The 15,387-nt window shown below is 42.1% G+C and overlaps 1 protein-coding gene across 1 annotated transcript; it reads right to left on the minus strand.

Moving 5' to 3' along the window:
- Positions 1-412: 412 nt before the first annotated feature.
- LOC103720527 (pentatricopeptide repeat-containing protein At2g13600) lies at positions 413-15,203 on the minus strand. The gene is made up of 2 exons (XM_039133522.1): positions 12,819-15,203; positions 413-1,195 (listed from the first exon to the last, which is right to left on the minus strand). The coding sequence occupies exon 1, from the start codon at positions 15,137-15,139 to the stop codon at positions 13,067-13,069; it is 2,073 nt and encodes a 690-aa protein (XP_038989450.1). The 5' UTR covers positions 15,140-15,203; the 3' UTR covers positions 413-1,195; positions 12,819-13,066.
- Between the last annotated feature and the right edge of the window lie 184 nt (positions 15,204-15,387).

Consider the following 15,387-nt stretch of genomic DNA (forward strand, 5'->3'; position numbering starts at 1 on the left):
ATACGGAAAAGGAGCCCTCAGATGTTCGGATCCAAATATATTTTTCTGTCCTCCCAGGTTGCAATGGAAGTTCAAGAGCGGGAGGATTAGAGAAGTGGTAACATCACCATGGCAACATCTCATCCTAGAATTTCAAAGCAGGTGTTATAAGGCTAAAAAAATTTGTGGTTGCTGCCTCTGTTTCCCTTCTCATTACCCTTAAAGATCGGTAGATATAATTAGTAGAACATGCCTTGATCATTAAATTTCTTCAAATTAACCTTGGTCTCGACAGATCCCTTCAAGTTTTTCGCTTGCTCATGAAATACTAATATAACAAATTTCGACAATATTTGTATCAGTAACATATCATTGCATTCATATCTCTGCAGTATTATACAGCAGCCTCATTTGATTTCAAGCAATCTGAGAATAAATCAAATTGAAGTATTTACATAAAAGGAAAAAATGTAAACATTAAAAAACAACAACTTACCCATTGCTTGTAGCTTCCAAGATAATAAACCTCAAATTCTACTACTTGCTAGGCATAAGAATCTCCATCTATGGGAAACCAGCAATGACGTACAATGAGTATATGAAGTTCAAATCTTCCTAGGAGTTTTGTTTTGTGATTTATCCAGTCTATCAGTTCCCTTTTTTTAAAACTATTGAAAACTTCCCATGCTGTAAGCTCTCTCTCAATTTCCTTGAGAAGGTAAGTTAGAGAGCCACCCAAATCAAGCTCCTGAATGCTCAACATTGGCACCCAACTTTTGACAGCAAGCAAATACCTTGGTTGTGTTGATAGCTTGACTAACCTGGCCTCCGACATGACAAAAGCATCACATATCCAATATTTAGGACTTGCCAATTGTCATGTGTCTGACAATTTCTGGAAACAATGATGTTCAACTAATGCACAAACCAGATGCCTGAGAAGTTGAGACTCGGAAAATAATCTGAACCAAATCCATCAAGATCACTAGTTCAACAACCTAAATTGGAACCTCTCCAAAGTATCCCAATCCCTTCTTTCACCCTGCCATCATGGTACATGATACTGGAAAACAAAGTAACCTGAATTTGCTTTCTTAAGTAGCTCTCTAGGAGTCTTCTTCATGCACTTATGAATCGAAAAATCAAAAGCTGACCTCAAGACTTATTTGAAAGGCCCTGGAAGTGTTGGGTTAAGATGTGCCCACTGAAGGATCATGTTGCCCAGATAGACAACCCAAGAGGGGAGGGGGGGGGGGGTGAATTGGGTTTTAAATTAATTTGAATAATTAAAACGTTATGGATGATTAATTAAAAACTATTGCAAGTTATTTAATTAATGCTAAGTGCTGTGAGTGATGTGAGAGGAAGAAGAGAAGAGACAATCCAATGCAAACACAGAGTTTTATAGTGGTTCGGAGCTACCCCTTGCTCCTACGTCCACTCCCCAAGTCTCTCTTGGGAATTCACTATAACCCCCTTGGATTACAGCCGGTTGTTTTGCAAGCTCACAACCAAACTTGTTGTTTTACGAGCTCACAACGAACTCGGTCGGTTTTCCCAGGCTCACCGACTAGAACCAACCCCGATTGTTTTCCCGGGCTCACAATCAAACCCTTACACACGTTGGTTTTAACTTGGCTCACCAACCAACCTTAATCCCCTTGATTCAATCCCCCGATTGAACCAAGTAAATACAGTGTGTAAAAGAAAACAGAAAACAGCTTCTCAAAAAGCAGATAAAAACAATATGAACAATAAATGAAGTTAAGAAGCCTCAAACGCTTTTAGATCGGAGATGAGGAATGGCTTCTTGAACTTCTGGTCTCCTCTTGAAAGAGTGGTCGACTTGAATGCAGGAGGAGGAAGCTTTTAATGTTGAGAAGATGTAGTTGGATGCAGTTATTGCAGATCTTCCCTCTTTTTCGTTGAAGAACAAGTTGCAGAGTTGAAAGCTTGAATGCTTGGAGTGGAATGGTTGTTTTCTGCCTTGCTACAGTCTTCTGTGGCTATTTAAGCCAACCCCCACGGAAACTAGCCGTTACACTGCTTTTTCTGTCCGTTCTGCACACTCTGCGCAGCCTGACAATATGACCGTTGGTGGGTTGGAGTCGACTCGCGCGATCAGGAGTCGACTCGGCTGTAGCGGGAGTCGACTCAAGCTTTTCCGGAGTCGACTCGGCAACTGTTCCAAATTTGAATTAAAGTTGCCGTCACGACTGGGAGTCGACTCGTCTTGACCCGGAGTCGACTCGCCAACTTCTGGAGCTGACCTGGCAATTTTGGAGTCGGCTCATCCACAGAAGTCCGTGGATCCAATTTTGAATTTTGTCCACTCGAGTCGACTCGACTGTCCTCGGAGTCGACTCGAATCTCAGAGCCCGAACTCCCGATTCTCTGTCTTTTGGCTCATCCAGTCTTGGAGTCGACTCGAACTTCCTTGGAGTCGACTCGGCTCTCAGTTTCCGAAAGTTGGTCTTCTGCCTTTTGACGTGAAGCTTGTCTTGGAGTCGACTCGAGCTGTCTGGGAGTCGACTCGAATCTCAGAGGCAGTAACATGGTTTTCTGTCTGTCGATGGTCGCACAGTCTCGGAGTCGACTCGCGTATTGCGGGAGTCGACTCAAATCTCAGAGTCCATAAAATGCTCTCTGACCTTTTCTTTGTGTACCTCTTGGAGTCGACTCTTACTACCCTGGAGTCGACTCGTTGAACATTGGAGTCGACTCGCGCACTTCAGGAGTCGACTCGTTGACAGGTTCTGAGATGAGGCTTTCTGTTCTTCTTTCTGTTCTCAGTCGGAGTCGACTCGTACTAGTCTGGAGTCGACTCGAGCTCGTGCCAGTGAACTTGATACGCTTGGAGTCAACTCGTGATACTCGGGAGTCGACTCGAGTCTCAGACTTTGGTTCAGCAGACTTCTTAACTTATCCAAAATACTATGAACCAAATCTAGAGACACTTGGACAGGATTTTCACTGAAACACTCAATTGAATTCATTAGTAATCACAAGATATACTCAAATGCTTTGAGCTCATCAAAATCAAATGGGGTTTTAATCAATCACTCCACAATCTCCCCCTTTTTGATGATGACAAAACTTTGAGTATATGTAAAATGACTTGCTCAATAAATAATGAAATAAAATCCATAAATGAATTCAAATGTCTGATAATTTAATTTATCCAAGTTTGAAAGGAGTGAAACAACAAATTTCGGAGTTAAAGCTCCCCCTTTCATTTGGAATTATATAAGCCTTCATATTATGCAATCAATTGTTTGGCTTATATGTCATTAATGATTTAGCTTGATTAAAATTCAGATTCTCCCCCTCAACATATGCATTCAACTATGTTTTGATTCTCTGAATTTCCTTTTAATGCTTTGAAGTTTTTGAACTGAATTTTTTGTTTTTAGAGGAAAAATCTGTCAATTTGTTCTTGAGTAGGATTCAGCTAATCTCCGAATATCCCTTGAATAGATTCTGGAGATTACTCCATTAGGAGCCCCAAAAGAGAGATAATGAGCCTCGAGGTACCGAATCCACTTAGAACAAATTTGTGTGTGTTTTTAAGAGTTTATCTTTTTATTTATTTCCATTGATTTCTTTTACATATTTTTTCATATTTCTCCCTTTTTACACATTTTATACATATTTCTCTCCCTTTTTGTCATCATACCAAAAAGGAGGTAATCAACCACAATCAATGGCACAACCAATCATCAAATGGCACATAATTGAAGATAAGATGTCTACTCATTGTATTGATATGAATTGAAGTAGATTTGAGCATACAATAAGTAAAGTAAAACAATACAAAACAGAACTCAAACACATCTATGTCCTCCTCGAGGATGAAGCTCCCCCTCTCGAGGATGCATCTCCTCCTCTGGAGGATGTGGCTCCTCCTCTCGAGGATGTGGCTCCTCCTCTCGAGGATGGTGCTCCTCCTCTCAATCGGCTCTGCTCCATGAGGAGGGTGACTGCATCTGTGACATGGCCAAACTGTGTGATGATAGACGTGGTGGCTCTGCTATGTGTAGTGGAGAGCTCTGTCACCGACGCCTGAAGCCCAGTCACCGATGTCTGAAGTGCGTCCAGCTTGTCGATGAGTACATTCGACAAGCGCTCGGCCCCCTCGGTGGTGGTGTGCATGTCACGACCTATCTCCTCTCGCATCTGTCGAGTGGAGCTCGTGACCTCACTCATGCTGTGGAACTGGGCCTGGACCAAACTCCGGACATTGTAGATCTCTTCCCGTACATGAGCCGTCATGTCAGTCACGGCTGTCAAGGAAGGGACTAACTGAGAAGATACGGGTGCAGGAGTGGGAGCAGGCACCGCACCTCGGAGCTCCCGAAGCAGCTCATCCCTCACCTCTCTGACTATCTCCTGTCGCAGCTCCCGGAGCTGCTCAGGATCAATCCGGACCGCCATAGAGGGTGGTGCCGAGGAGGAAGGTCCGGCGGAGGTGGTAGGAGCAGGAGGAGTGGATGGAAGGTCTGGATGGTCTGGAAGGTCTGGGTAGTCTGAATCGGGCTCAGGACTGGGTGAAGGTCTGGTGGTCTGAGCGGTGAGGGTAGACTTCCTAACCCATACCCCCTCTCTCTTCCGAAACCCCATCCTGTGCATGGTCCCCGTACACAAGCGATCTGTCCATCGCAATGCACGAGAGGGTTCCCTCTCAGGAATGAGAATCTCGTACTCCCTAAAGAGAAGAGTAAAAATCATGCCGTATGGGAGGGTGAGCCTAGGTCTATCTAGGGGCTCACACATATACCTATAGATGAGTTTGGGGAAGTTGACCGGGGTGTCCTGAAGAATGTAAGACATAATAGCTAGGTCTCTCTCATTTACAAAATCAAATCTTCCTGTCTTAGGGAAGATGGACCTGGACAGAATACTCAAAAGGATTCTCACTTCAATAGGAAGTGAGCTAGCAGATACCTCGTCTAAGGGGGACTGAGGTGGATGCCCTAAGACGACCGTAAGGGCCTCAACTCTATCCTCAGGGTGTGCGGGAGCCACCCCTACTAATGGAAGGTGGAGGATGTGGGCAATGAGATCCTCCGTGACACGCACAGGGACACCTACTACTGTGCCCTCAATACCTCCATCTCCCCGATGGACGGTACTATAAAACTCTTGAACAAGGCCAGGGTAAGTGGGAAGGTCCAAAGTGAGGAAGTACTCTAGGCCCTGGGCTCTAAGCCTATCACCTATGGTGAACCCTTCCCGGGAGAGATAGTCAAAGTCGACATACCTCCCGGTGGTGACGGCCTTCCCGGCCAACGGCCTTGCGGGAACCGCCCTAGGCGGGGAACGAGCCGGAGGTGGTTCCCTCGCGGGATCGTGCCGCCCCTTGGAGCGCCGCTCGGGACCGGCCTCGGGACGGGACCTCTTCCTAACCACGGTCTTATGAGGCATCTTGACCTAAACGGGAAGAAACATCTAAAGGACGGAGAAAGGTCGACAGAGGAGACTCGGGACGGACAGGAGACGACCTAGGAACGGACGAAAACCCTAAGAACCGGTGAAAAATCGTCCGAACAGAGGTTGGAGACGATCGGGGACGACCTAGGAGTCGGCTCTAGGGCTTTTTGAACAGTGGCGGCTTGAAAGAAAAGTGTTTGCGAAACGACAAACCTAGGGTTAAAAAGTCGGATCCCGACTGCGAGTCGACTCCCCTGAGTCGCGAGTCGACTCGACCTCGAGTCGACTCCAGAATATGCGCGAGTCGACTCTCCTTATGCGCCTGTAGACTTCGAGTCGACTCCCGACAATGTGCGAGTCGACTCCCCCTCAGCTGCCATCTTTGCGAGTCGACTCCCGCAAATGCGCGAGTCGACTCCCCCTTAGGAGCCGGCTCTGAAACTTACTCGAGTCGTCTCTAACTTTGGCACGCACCTAAAACTCATGCTATAATCGTGCCAAATGAGGGAAAATCACCTAATTATGATCTGATTTGATGATCATTGAAAAGAAACTCTATTTTAACCACATTGTAATCATCAAAATCAATTATTCTAGTAAAAACCACCACTAGGATGGATCAATCACTCCTAATCCCCTCCTAAGCACACTAAACCTCTCTTCACTTAGGGATTTTGTAAAAATATCTGCTAATTGATTATCAGTACAAACAAATTGGAGTGTCACATCACCATTCAATACATGATCTCTTATGAAGTGATGTCTTATCTCAATGTGTTTAGTTCTTGAATGTTGAATTGGATTTTTAGTTAGATTTATGGCACTTGTATTATCACAATTAATGGAAATTTTATCTTGTTTAATGCCATAATCTTCTAATTGTTGTTTAATCTACAAGATTTGAGCACAACAACTCCCGGCTGCCACATATTCAGCTTCAGCAGTGGATAATGCAACCGAGTTTTGTTTCTTGCTAAACCATGAGATAAGGTTTTCTCCTAGAAATTGACAAGACCCGCTGGTACTTTTTCTATCAAGCTTACATCCAGCGAAGTCTGAATCTGTGTATCCTATTAAGTTTAGGCTAGATTCTTTAGAGTACCATAGCCCTATGTTCTTAGTTCCTATTAAGTATTTAAAAATTCTCTTAACTGCAGCTAGGTGTGATTCTTTAGGATTAGCCTGATATCTAGCACACATGCACACACTAAACATAATATCAGGTCTACTTGCAGTAAGATACAGTAAAGATCCTATCATACCTCTATAAAGTTTTTGATCTACAGATTTACCTGATTCATCTTGATCTAATTTGCATGATGAGCTCATGGGGGTGCTGATTGACTTGTTTCCCTCCATATCAAACTTCTTGAGCATCTCCTTGATATATTTTGCTTGATTGATGAAGATTCCTCCTTCAAATTATTTGATTTGAAGCCCTAGGAAGTAGTTCAGCTCTCCCATCATGCTCATCTCAAACTCACTCTGCATCAAATCAGCAAACTCTTCGCAGAGGCGATTGTTAGTAGCACCGAAAATGATATCATCAACATAAATCTGTACTAATAACATATCTTTGTTTTGCTTTTTCAGAAATAATGTTGTGTCTACATTTCCCCTAGAGAATTCATGTTCTAATAGGAATTTACTAAGTCTCTCATACCATGCTCTAGGTGCTTGTTTTAATCCATAAAGTGCTTTGTTCAGTTTATACACATGATTAGGGTATTGATGATTTTCAAAACCAGGAGGTTGTTCTACATACACTTCCTCATTAATATACCCATTTAAAAATGCACTTTTTACATCCATTTGAAATAGTCTGAAATCCTTAGAGCATGCATATGCTAATAATAGTCTAATAGCCTCAAGTCTAGCTACGGGAGCAAAGATTTCATCAAAATCTATGCCTTCTTCTTGATTATAACCCTTTGCCACTAGTTTAGCCTTATTCCTTATAACAATTCCATTTTCATCTAGCTTATTTTTATATATCCATTTTGTACCTATAATTGGATATTCAGAAGGCCTCTCTACTAGATCCCACACTTTGTTTCTAGTAAATTGGTTTAGTTCTTCTTGCATTGCATTTATCCAATTTACATCATTTTCGGCTTCTTCTATATGTTTTGGCTCAAAGTGTGAAACAAAAGCTAGATGGTTATTCAAATTTCTAAGTGAAGCTCTAGTCCTAACCGGTTGAGATGGATCATCTAGGATGAGTTCCTTAGGATGCCCGTGAGCATACCTCCAAGCTTTTGTTAGCCCATGATCCACAATAGGCTCTTGGCTTGATGATGCTTCTTCAATCAATTTTTGATTATCCTCTTGTAATCCCATCTCATCTATCTTTTCTTCAAGTATTTCAACATCATCATCAAAATTAACCTTCTTACTAGATGAGATGTCACTAGAGTCATCAAAAACAACATGTATAGATTCTTCTATAACTAGGGTTCTTTTATTAAAGACTCTAAAGGCTTTACTAGTTGTAGAATAACCTAAGAATATTCCTTCATCAGATTTAGGATCAAATTTTCCTAGATTATCTTTCCCATTATTATGTACAAAACACCTACATCCAAAGGCATGAAAGTAATTAACTTTTGGTTTTCTGTTTTTCCAAAGTTCATAAGGTGTTTTCTTTATAATGGGTCTTAATAAAACTCTATTTAATATGTGACAAGAGGTATTAATGGCTTCTCCCCAAAAGTACTTAGGGAGGTTACTTTCACATAACATAGTCCTAGCCATTTTCTCTAGTGTTCTATTCTTCCTTTCCACAACTCCATTTTGTTGTGGTGTCCTAGGTGCAGAAAAATTATGGGTTATCCCCTTTTTACTACAAAATTCGTCAAATAATTGATTTTCGAATTCGGTACCATGGTCACTTCTAATGGCTATGACTGAAGACTCTCTAGCATTTGTTACTTCCTTATGGAACTTCTTAAACATAGAAAATGCTTGATCCTTATGTGCTAGAAACATGACCCATGTGTACCTAGAGTAATCATCTACTATAACTAGACCATATTTATTTCCACCTAGGCTTGTTGTTCTAGTTGGACCAAATAGGTCCATGTGTAGTAATTCTAGAGGCCTAGAAGTAGAGACACATTTTATGGATTTAAAAGAGTTCCTAGATTGTTTGCCAAATTGACATGCTTCACATATTTTGTTCTTTTCAAATTTTAATTTTGGCAAACCTATCACGGAGTCTCTTTTAACTAGTTTAGTTATTGTGTCCATGCTTGCATGACCTAACTTACGGTGCCATAACCAACTAGCATCATTATCTTTAGTTTCATTTACAACTAGACATTGGTTATGTTTTGCAAGATCTTCTAGGTCTACAACATATACATTTCCACGTCTAATTCCTTTAAAAACTAAACTATTATCATTAGGATTTGTTATAATGCATAGTGATGGTTTAAACATAACATCATATCCTTTATCACATAATTGACTAATGCTTAACAAGTTATGCTTAAGACCATCAACATATCTAACATTATCTATAAAAGTAGAAGGGGTGATTTGAACTTTACCAACACCAATGATGTGACCTTGGTTGTTGTCTCCAAACATCACAGCACCTCCCTTCTTAGCTTCAAGGGTGAAAAATTGATCTTTATCACCCGTCATGTGCCTTGAGCAGCCACTATCCAAATATCAGCAGTTTTTGTTGACTTTGGCTGCAAGACACTCCTACACAAGCAAATCATGTCATCTTAGGTACCCAAGTTTTTTTGGGTCCTTCATGGTTAGTCAAGTTGGTTCCTTTTGGAACCCATACCTTTTTAATTTTTCTTTTAGTTTTACTTTTCCTAAAATTACACACATTTGCTTTATGACCTACTGTACCACAACAAAAGCAAGTTATTTTCTTAATTTTAGTTTCCCCAGCTTTAACAAAGAAGTTACTGAGAAGTTTTTGTTTATTTCTTGGTTTATATCCTAAACCCGCTTTATTAAATACGGCTCGTTGATTATTAAGTATCATATTTAACTTTTCAGAACTATACGTAAACCTTTCAACTAAAGGTTTGTATTTTCCAAGTTCTTTAGTTAATGTTTGATTTTCTGCTTTTAAATCATTTAGTTCTTTTGTGAGATCCTTGTTTAAGATTTGTTTATGGTTTTTAAGTTCTGAAAGTTCCTTAGTTAGTTTTTCATTATCTTTCGTTAAGTTGTTAGTCTTCTTAATTAAGAGTTGGTTGCTTGTCTTAAGTTCTAGATTTTTTTTGGTAAGATTATCTTTATCCTTAATTAATGAATCATGCTTATGAATGTAAGTTTGGTTAGTTACTTTTAGTTCTCTGTTTTTAACATTTATATTCTTATATTCAATCATTAATTCATTAAACGCATCATAAAGTTCATCAAATGTAAAATCAAAATGCGTATCGGAAGTTACCTCGTTTTCGTTGGCCATGAAGCAGAAATTGGCCTTCTCTTCTTGTTCTTCATCCGATGATGAAGATGATGCGTCGGAGTCCGATAGGGTGGTGACAAGGGCTTTCTTCTTCTTCTTGTACTTGCTGCCCTTCTTTAGTAAGGGACACTCAGCTCTGATGTGTCCCGGCTTTTTGCACTCATAGCACCCAATCCCCTCATTTTCTCTTTCCTTACCTTTGTCCTTGCGGTAGGAATTTGAGGGGCCTCTCCTTTGATGATAGGACTTCTTGTGGTTGATGAATTTCTTGAACTTGCGCACAAGAAGTGCCTCACCACCATCTTCCTCATCTTCTTCTTCGTCACTACTGCTACTGCAAGATAAGTCTTTGTTAGATGAAGTAGATTTTAAAGCCATTACCTTTTTCTTATGGGAGGACTCTTCCTCGTTGTGTTGTTTCATGGTGAGCTCGTGCGTCATAAGGGATCCAAGAAGCTCCTCAAGTGGTAGCTTGTTCAAGTCCTTGGCTTCTTGGATTGCCGTCACTTTAGCTTCCCACGACCTTGGTAGACACCGAAGGATTTTCCTGACAAGCTCACTGTTAGTATAGTTCTTGCCAAGGCTTTTTAGGCCATTGACAATATCAGTAAACCTAGTGAACATGCATGTGATTGTTTCATTTGAATCCATTTTAAATAGTTCATATTTATGAACCAAGATGTTTATTTTGGATTCCTTGACTTGATTCGTGCCCTCATGGGTCACTTCAAGTCTGTCCCAAATTTCTTTTGCAGAATTACAAGTTGAAACCCTATTGAATTCATTACGGTCTAAGGCACAATAAAACACATTCATAGCTTTAGAGTTTAATTGTGCCTTCCTCATGTCATGTTCATCCCAATCCTTTTCTAATTTGGGTACCTTAACACCCTCTACATATGTGGATGGGATGTATGGGCCATTCACTACAATGGTCCACATCTCATAGTCTTGGGCTTGGATGAATATTCTCATCCTAGCCTTCCAGTATGAGTAGTCGGATCCATTGAAGAAAGGGGATCTTTGGGTGGACTGACCCTCAATGTGAGAAGATCCAAATGGGGTTGTCATTTTGATCTTTTAACTCTTGAGTGGAAGAGTTTTTGGCTCTGATACCACTTGTTGCCCAGATAGACAACCCAAGAGGGGGGGGTGAATTGGGTTTTAAATTAATTTGAATAATTAAAACGTTATGGATGATTAATTAAAAAATATTGCAAGTTATTTAATTAATGCTAAGTGCTGTGAGTGATGTGAGAGGAAGAAGAGAAGAGACAATCCAATGCAAACACAGAGTTTTATAGTGGTTCGGAGCTACCCCTTGCTCCTACGTCCACTCTCCAAGTCTCTCTTGGGAATTCACTATAATCCCCTTGGATTACAGCCGGTTGTTTTGCAAGCTCACAACCAAACTTGTTGTTTTACGAGCTCACAACGAACTCGGTCGGTTTTCCCAGGCTCACCGACTAGAACCAACCCCGATTGTTTTCCCGGGCTCACAATCAAACCCTTACACACGTTGGTTTTAACTTGGCTCACCAACCAACCTTAATCCCCTTGATTCAATCTCCCGATTGAACCAAGTAAATACAGTGTGTAAAAGAAAACAGAAAACAGCTTCTCAAAAAGCAGATAAAAACAATATGAACAATAAATGAAGTTAAGAAGCCTCAAACGCTTTTAGATCGGAGATGAGGAATGGCTTCTTGAACTTCTGGTCTCCTCTTGAAAGAGTGGTCGACTTGAATGCAGGAGGAGGAAGCTTTTAATGTTGAGAAGATGTAGTTGGATGCAGTTATTGCAGATCTTCCCTCTTTTTCGTTGAAGAACAAGTTGCAGAGTTGAAAGCTTGAATGCTTGGAGTGGAATGGTTGTTTTCTGCCTTGCTACAGTCTTCTGTGGCTATTTAAGCCAACCCCCACGGAAACTAGCCGTTACACTGCTTTTTCTGTCCGTTCTGCACACTCTACGCAGCCTGACAATATGACCGTTGGTGGGTTGGAGTCGACTCACGCGATCAGGAGTCGACTCGGCTGTAGCGGGAGTCGACTCAAGCTTTTCCGGAGTCGACTCGGCAACTGTTCCAAATTTGAATTAAAGTTGCCGTCACGACTGGGAGTCGACTCGTCTTGACCCGGAGTCGACTCGCCAACTTCTGGAGCTGACCTGGCAATTTTGGAGTCGGCTCATCCACAGAAGTCCGTGGATCCAATTTTGAATTTTGTCCACTCGAGTCGACTCGACTGTCCTCGGAGTCGACTCGAATCTCAGAGCCCGAACTCCCGATTCTCTGTCTTTTGGCTCATCCAGTCTTGGAGTCGACTCGAACTTCCTTGGAGTCGACTCGGCTCTCAGTTTCCGAAAGTTGGTCTTCTGCCTTTTGACGTGAAGCTTGTCTTGGAGTCGACTCGAGCTGTCTGGGAGTCGACTCGAATCTCAGAGGCAGTAACATGGTTTTCTGTCTGTCGATGGTCGCACAGTCTCGGAGTCGACTCGCGTATTGCGGGAGTCGACTCGAATCTCAGAGTCCATAAAATGCTCTCTGACCTTTTCTTTGTGTACCTCTTGGAGTCGACTCTTACTACCCTGGAGTCGACTCGTTGAACATTGGAGTCGACTCGCGCACTTCAGGAGTCGACTCGTTGACAGGTTCTGAGATGAGGCTTTCTGTTCTTCTTTCTGTTCTCAGTCGGAGTCGACTCGTACTAGTCTGGAGTCGACTCGAGCTCGTGCCAGTGAACTTGATACGCTTGGAGTCGACTCGTGATACTCGGGAGTCGACTCGAGTCTCAGACTTTGGTTCAGCAGACTTCTTAACTTATCCAAAATACTATGAACCAAATCTAGAGACACTTGGACAGGATTTTCACTGAAACACTCAATTGAATTCATTAGTAATCACAAGATATACTCAAATGCTTTGAGCTCATCAAAATCAAATGGGGTTTTAATCAATCACTCCACAGATCATATTAGCCACACTATGGTTTTGAATCTTGCTCTAAGTCTCTTGTTATAGTAGCTTTAAGAGATGTGGTTAAGAAAATCTAAACCCCAAATACCTGGGTTTGCTTAGAATGAAGCATGAGTCACATTGAACCAGGATAATACAAATTGCCTTTTATTACTTGAAAAACTAAGTATAGACTATTTTTTGTACGCTTTAGGCGACCATCCATCCATTACCCATTTTGTTTCAGAGCTCACTGATCATCAGCTTCAAGCTAATGAGAAAACCATTTTCTCAGGCACCGCAACACCAACATCTGTACCAATTCTATGCATTTCTATTTTGAGAATTCTCAAGATTTTATAAATCTCCTTCTTACATGGGTGATTTTTATCTCTTACCATAAATACATGCACCTTCCTTCCTATCTCAATCCAGCTGCATCCTGGCTGCTTAACCACACCTCTCTCCTTCATTAGACTCCTCATTCTCACAACATCTGCCCATCTTCCCAATTCAGCATACATGTTTGAGAGAAGTACATATGGCCCAGAATTCTCAGAATCAAGCTCAAAGAGCCTCTCTGCTGCCCATTCCCCCATCTCCACATTACGATGCAACCTACATGCAGCAAGCAAAGAACCCCAAAGAATAGAATCAGCTACTATTGGCATCTCCTTTATCAATTTCTCTACTTCATTAAAATAACCAGCACGGCCAAGAAGATCAACCATGCACGTATAGTGATCTCTGGACGGAACTAAACCATGCTCCTCGGTCATGGATCGGAAATACTGACGACCCTCTTCCACCAGTCCTCCATGACTGCAAGCAGACAGGACTCCGATCATCGTTACATGATCAGGAGTCTCCCCAGACAACAGCATTCTCCTGAAGAGATTTAGGGCTTCTTCACCACGCCCATTCTGTGCATACCCAACAATCATGGCATTCCAAGACACCCTATCCCTTCCAGCCATCTTTTCAAATACTTTACCCCCATCATCAATGGAACCACATTTAAGGTACATGTCAACAAGTGAGTTTCCTACAAAAATATCAGACTCCGGCCCTGCCTCAAACCGGAACCCATGTTTCAAAACATGTGCTTGCGCTTGTTGACCAAGACTAAGATCTGCAAGGTTGGCACATGCATTAAGGAGGTTTCCAAATGTGTAGTGGGTTGGCCAAACAGATTCTCTCTTTAGCTGGAGAAACAGTCTAAGCGCCTCCTCATCTTCCCCATTTTGTGTGTACCCTGCAACGAGTGCATTCCAAGCTACAATATTCTTTTCAGTCATCCTCAAAAACATTAGTCTAGCATCTTTGACACTTGCAGATTTTGCATAACCACTAATCATAGATGTCTCTGAGACTATGCTTCTGATAGGCATGCGATCAAAAATGATCCTTGCCTCTCGAATTCTTCTACATTTTGCATACATATCCACCAAAGCATTGCCCAACACCAGATCATCTCTGAATTTATCAAACTTGATTGCTCGTGCATGGATTTGCATGCCTTCTCTGAGAGCCATCATGCTTGCACATGCGCTAACCACACTTGCAAGCGTCACCTCGTCGGGCTCCACTCCAGTGTCCATCATTTCCACAAACAGCAACAAAGCTTCATTCACCGGACCATTCTGCTCATAACACGTGATCAGGCTGTTCCACGAAACCACATTTCTCTCCGGCATCCCCTCGAAAACTCTGTGTGCATCCAAGGGTCTCCTACACTTTGAGTACATATCCACGAGAGCACTGCCCATATATACATCATAAGCAAGTCGGGATTTTGAGATCAGAGCATGAATTTGGACGCCAATTCTCGAGTCCATAAGCCCCGCACAAGCACTGAGAGCGCTAGAGAATGAGTGTGCATTAAGCACAAAGTCCTCAGCATGCATGGCAACAAAAAAATCCAGGGCCTCTTCGAACCGACCATGCTGGGCAAAGCCCGAAACCATTGAGCTCCAAGAGCACTGGTCAGACTCAGGAATCGACAAGAAGAGCTGCTTCGCTTCATCAGAATAGCCTGATTTCATGAATGCACCAATTAAGCTATTGAAAGTGAATGTATTTCTGTGGGTCATCCTGTCGAACAACTTCCGCGCATCGGCCAAGCAGCCACATTTAGCATAGGCATCGATTAGCCGATTCTGGATGAAGGTCTCGGAGGAGAAGCGCGTCTTCAGGAGGCGGGCATGGACGCGGCGAGCGCCTCTGAGGGATTTGGAATGGATGGAGGATTGCAGGAGTTCGGAAAAGAATGTGGAGTTGGAGAGGGAGAGGTCGCAGACGAGCGGGAGGTGTTTGGAAACGCAGGCATGCCTCGCCATCCCATCGTCAGGAATGGCTATAGCCTTTTGAATTTGTTGCAGTGGTGGCAATCGGGTCGTACATGCGGTGGGATAAAAAATTCATCAACTCAACTCCAATTTAATTATTAAACAGATCAGAAATTAAGACCTAAATTTGATCTATTTATTAAATAGATAATTCAAACCGATCCGTACGATCTATTTATTAAATAGATCAAATAAGAATAAACGGATTCAACGGTTTTTTAACGAATTAAATAAATTTA

This window comes from Phoenix dactylifera, chromosome 14, assembly GCF_009389715.1.
Source record: "Phoenix dactylifera cultivar Barhee BC4 chromosome 14, palm_55x_up_171113_PBpolish2nd_filt_p, whole genome shotgun sequence".
NCBI classification, from domain to species: Eukaryota; Viridiplantae; Streptophyta; class Magnoliopsida; order Arecales; family Arecaceae; genus Phoenix; species Phoenix dactylifera.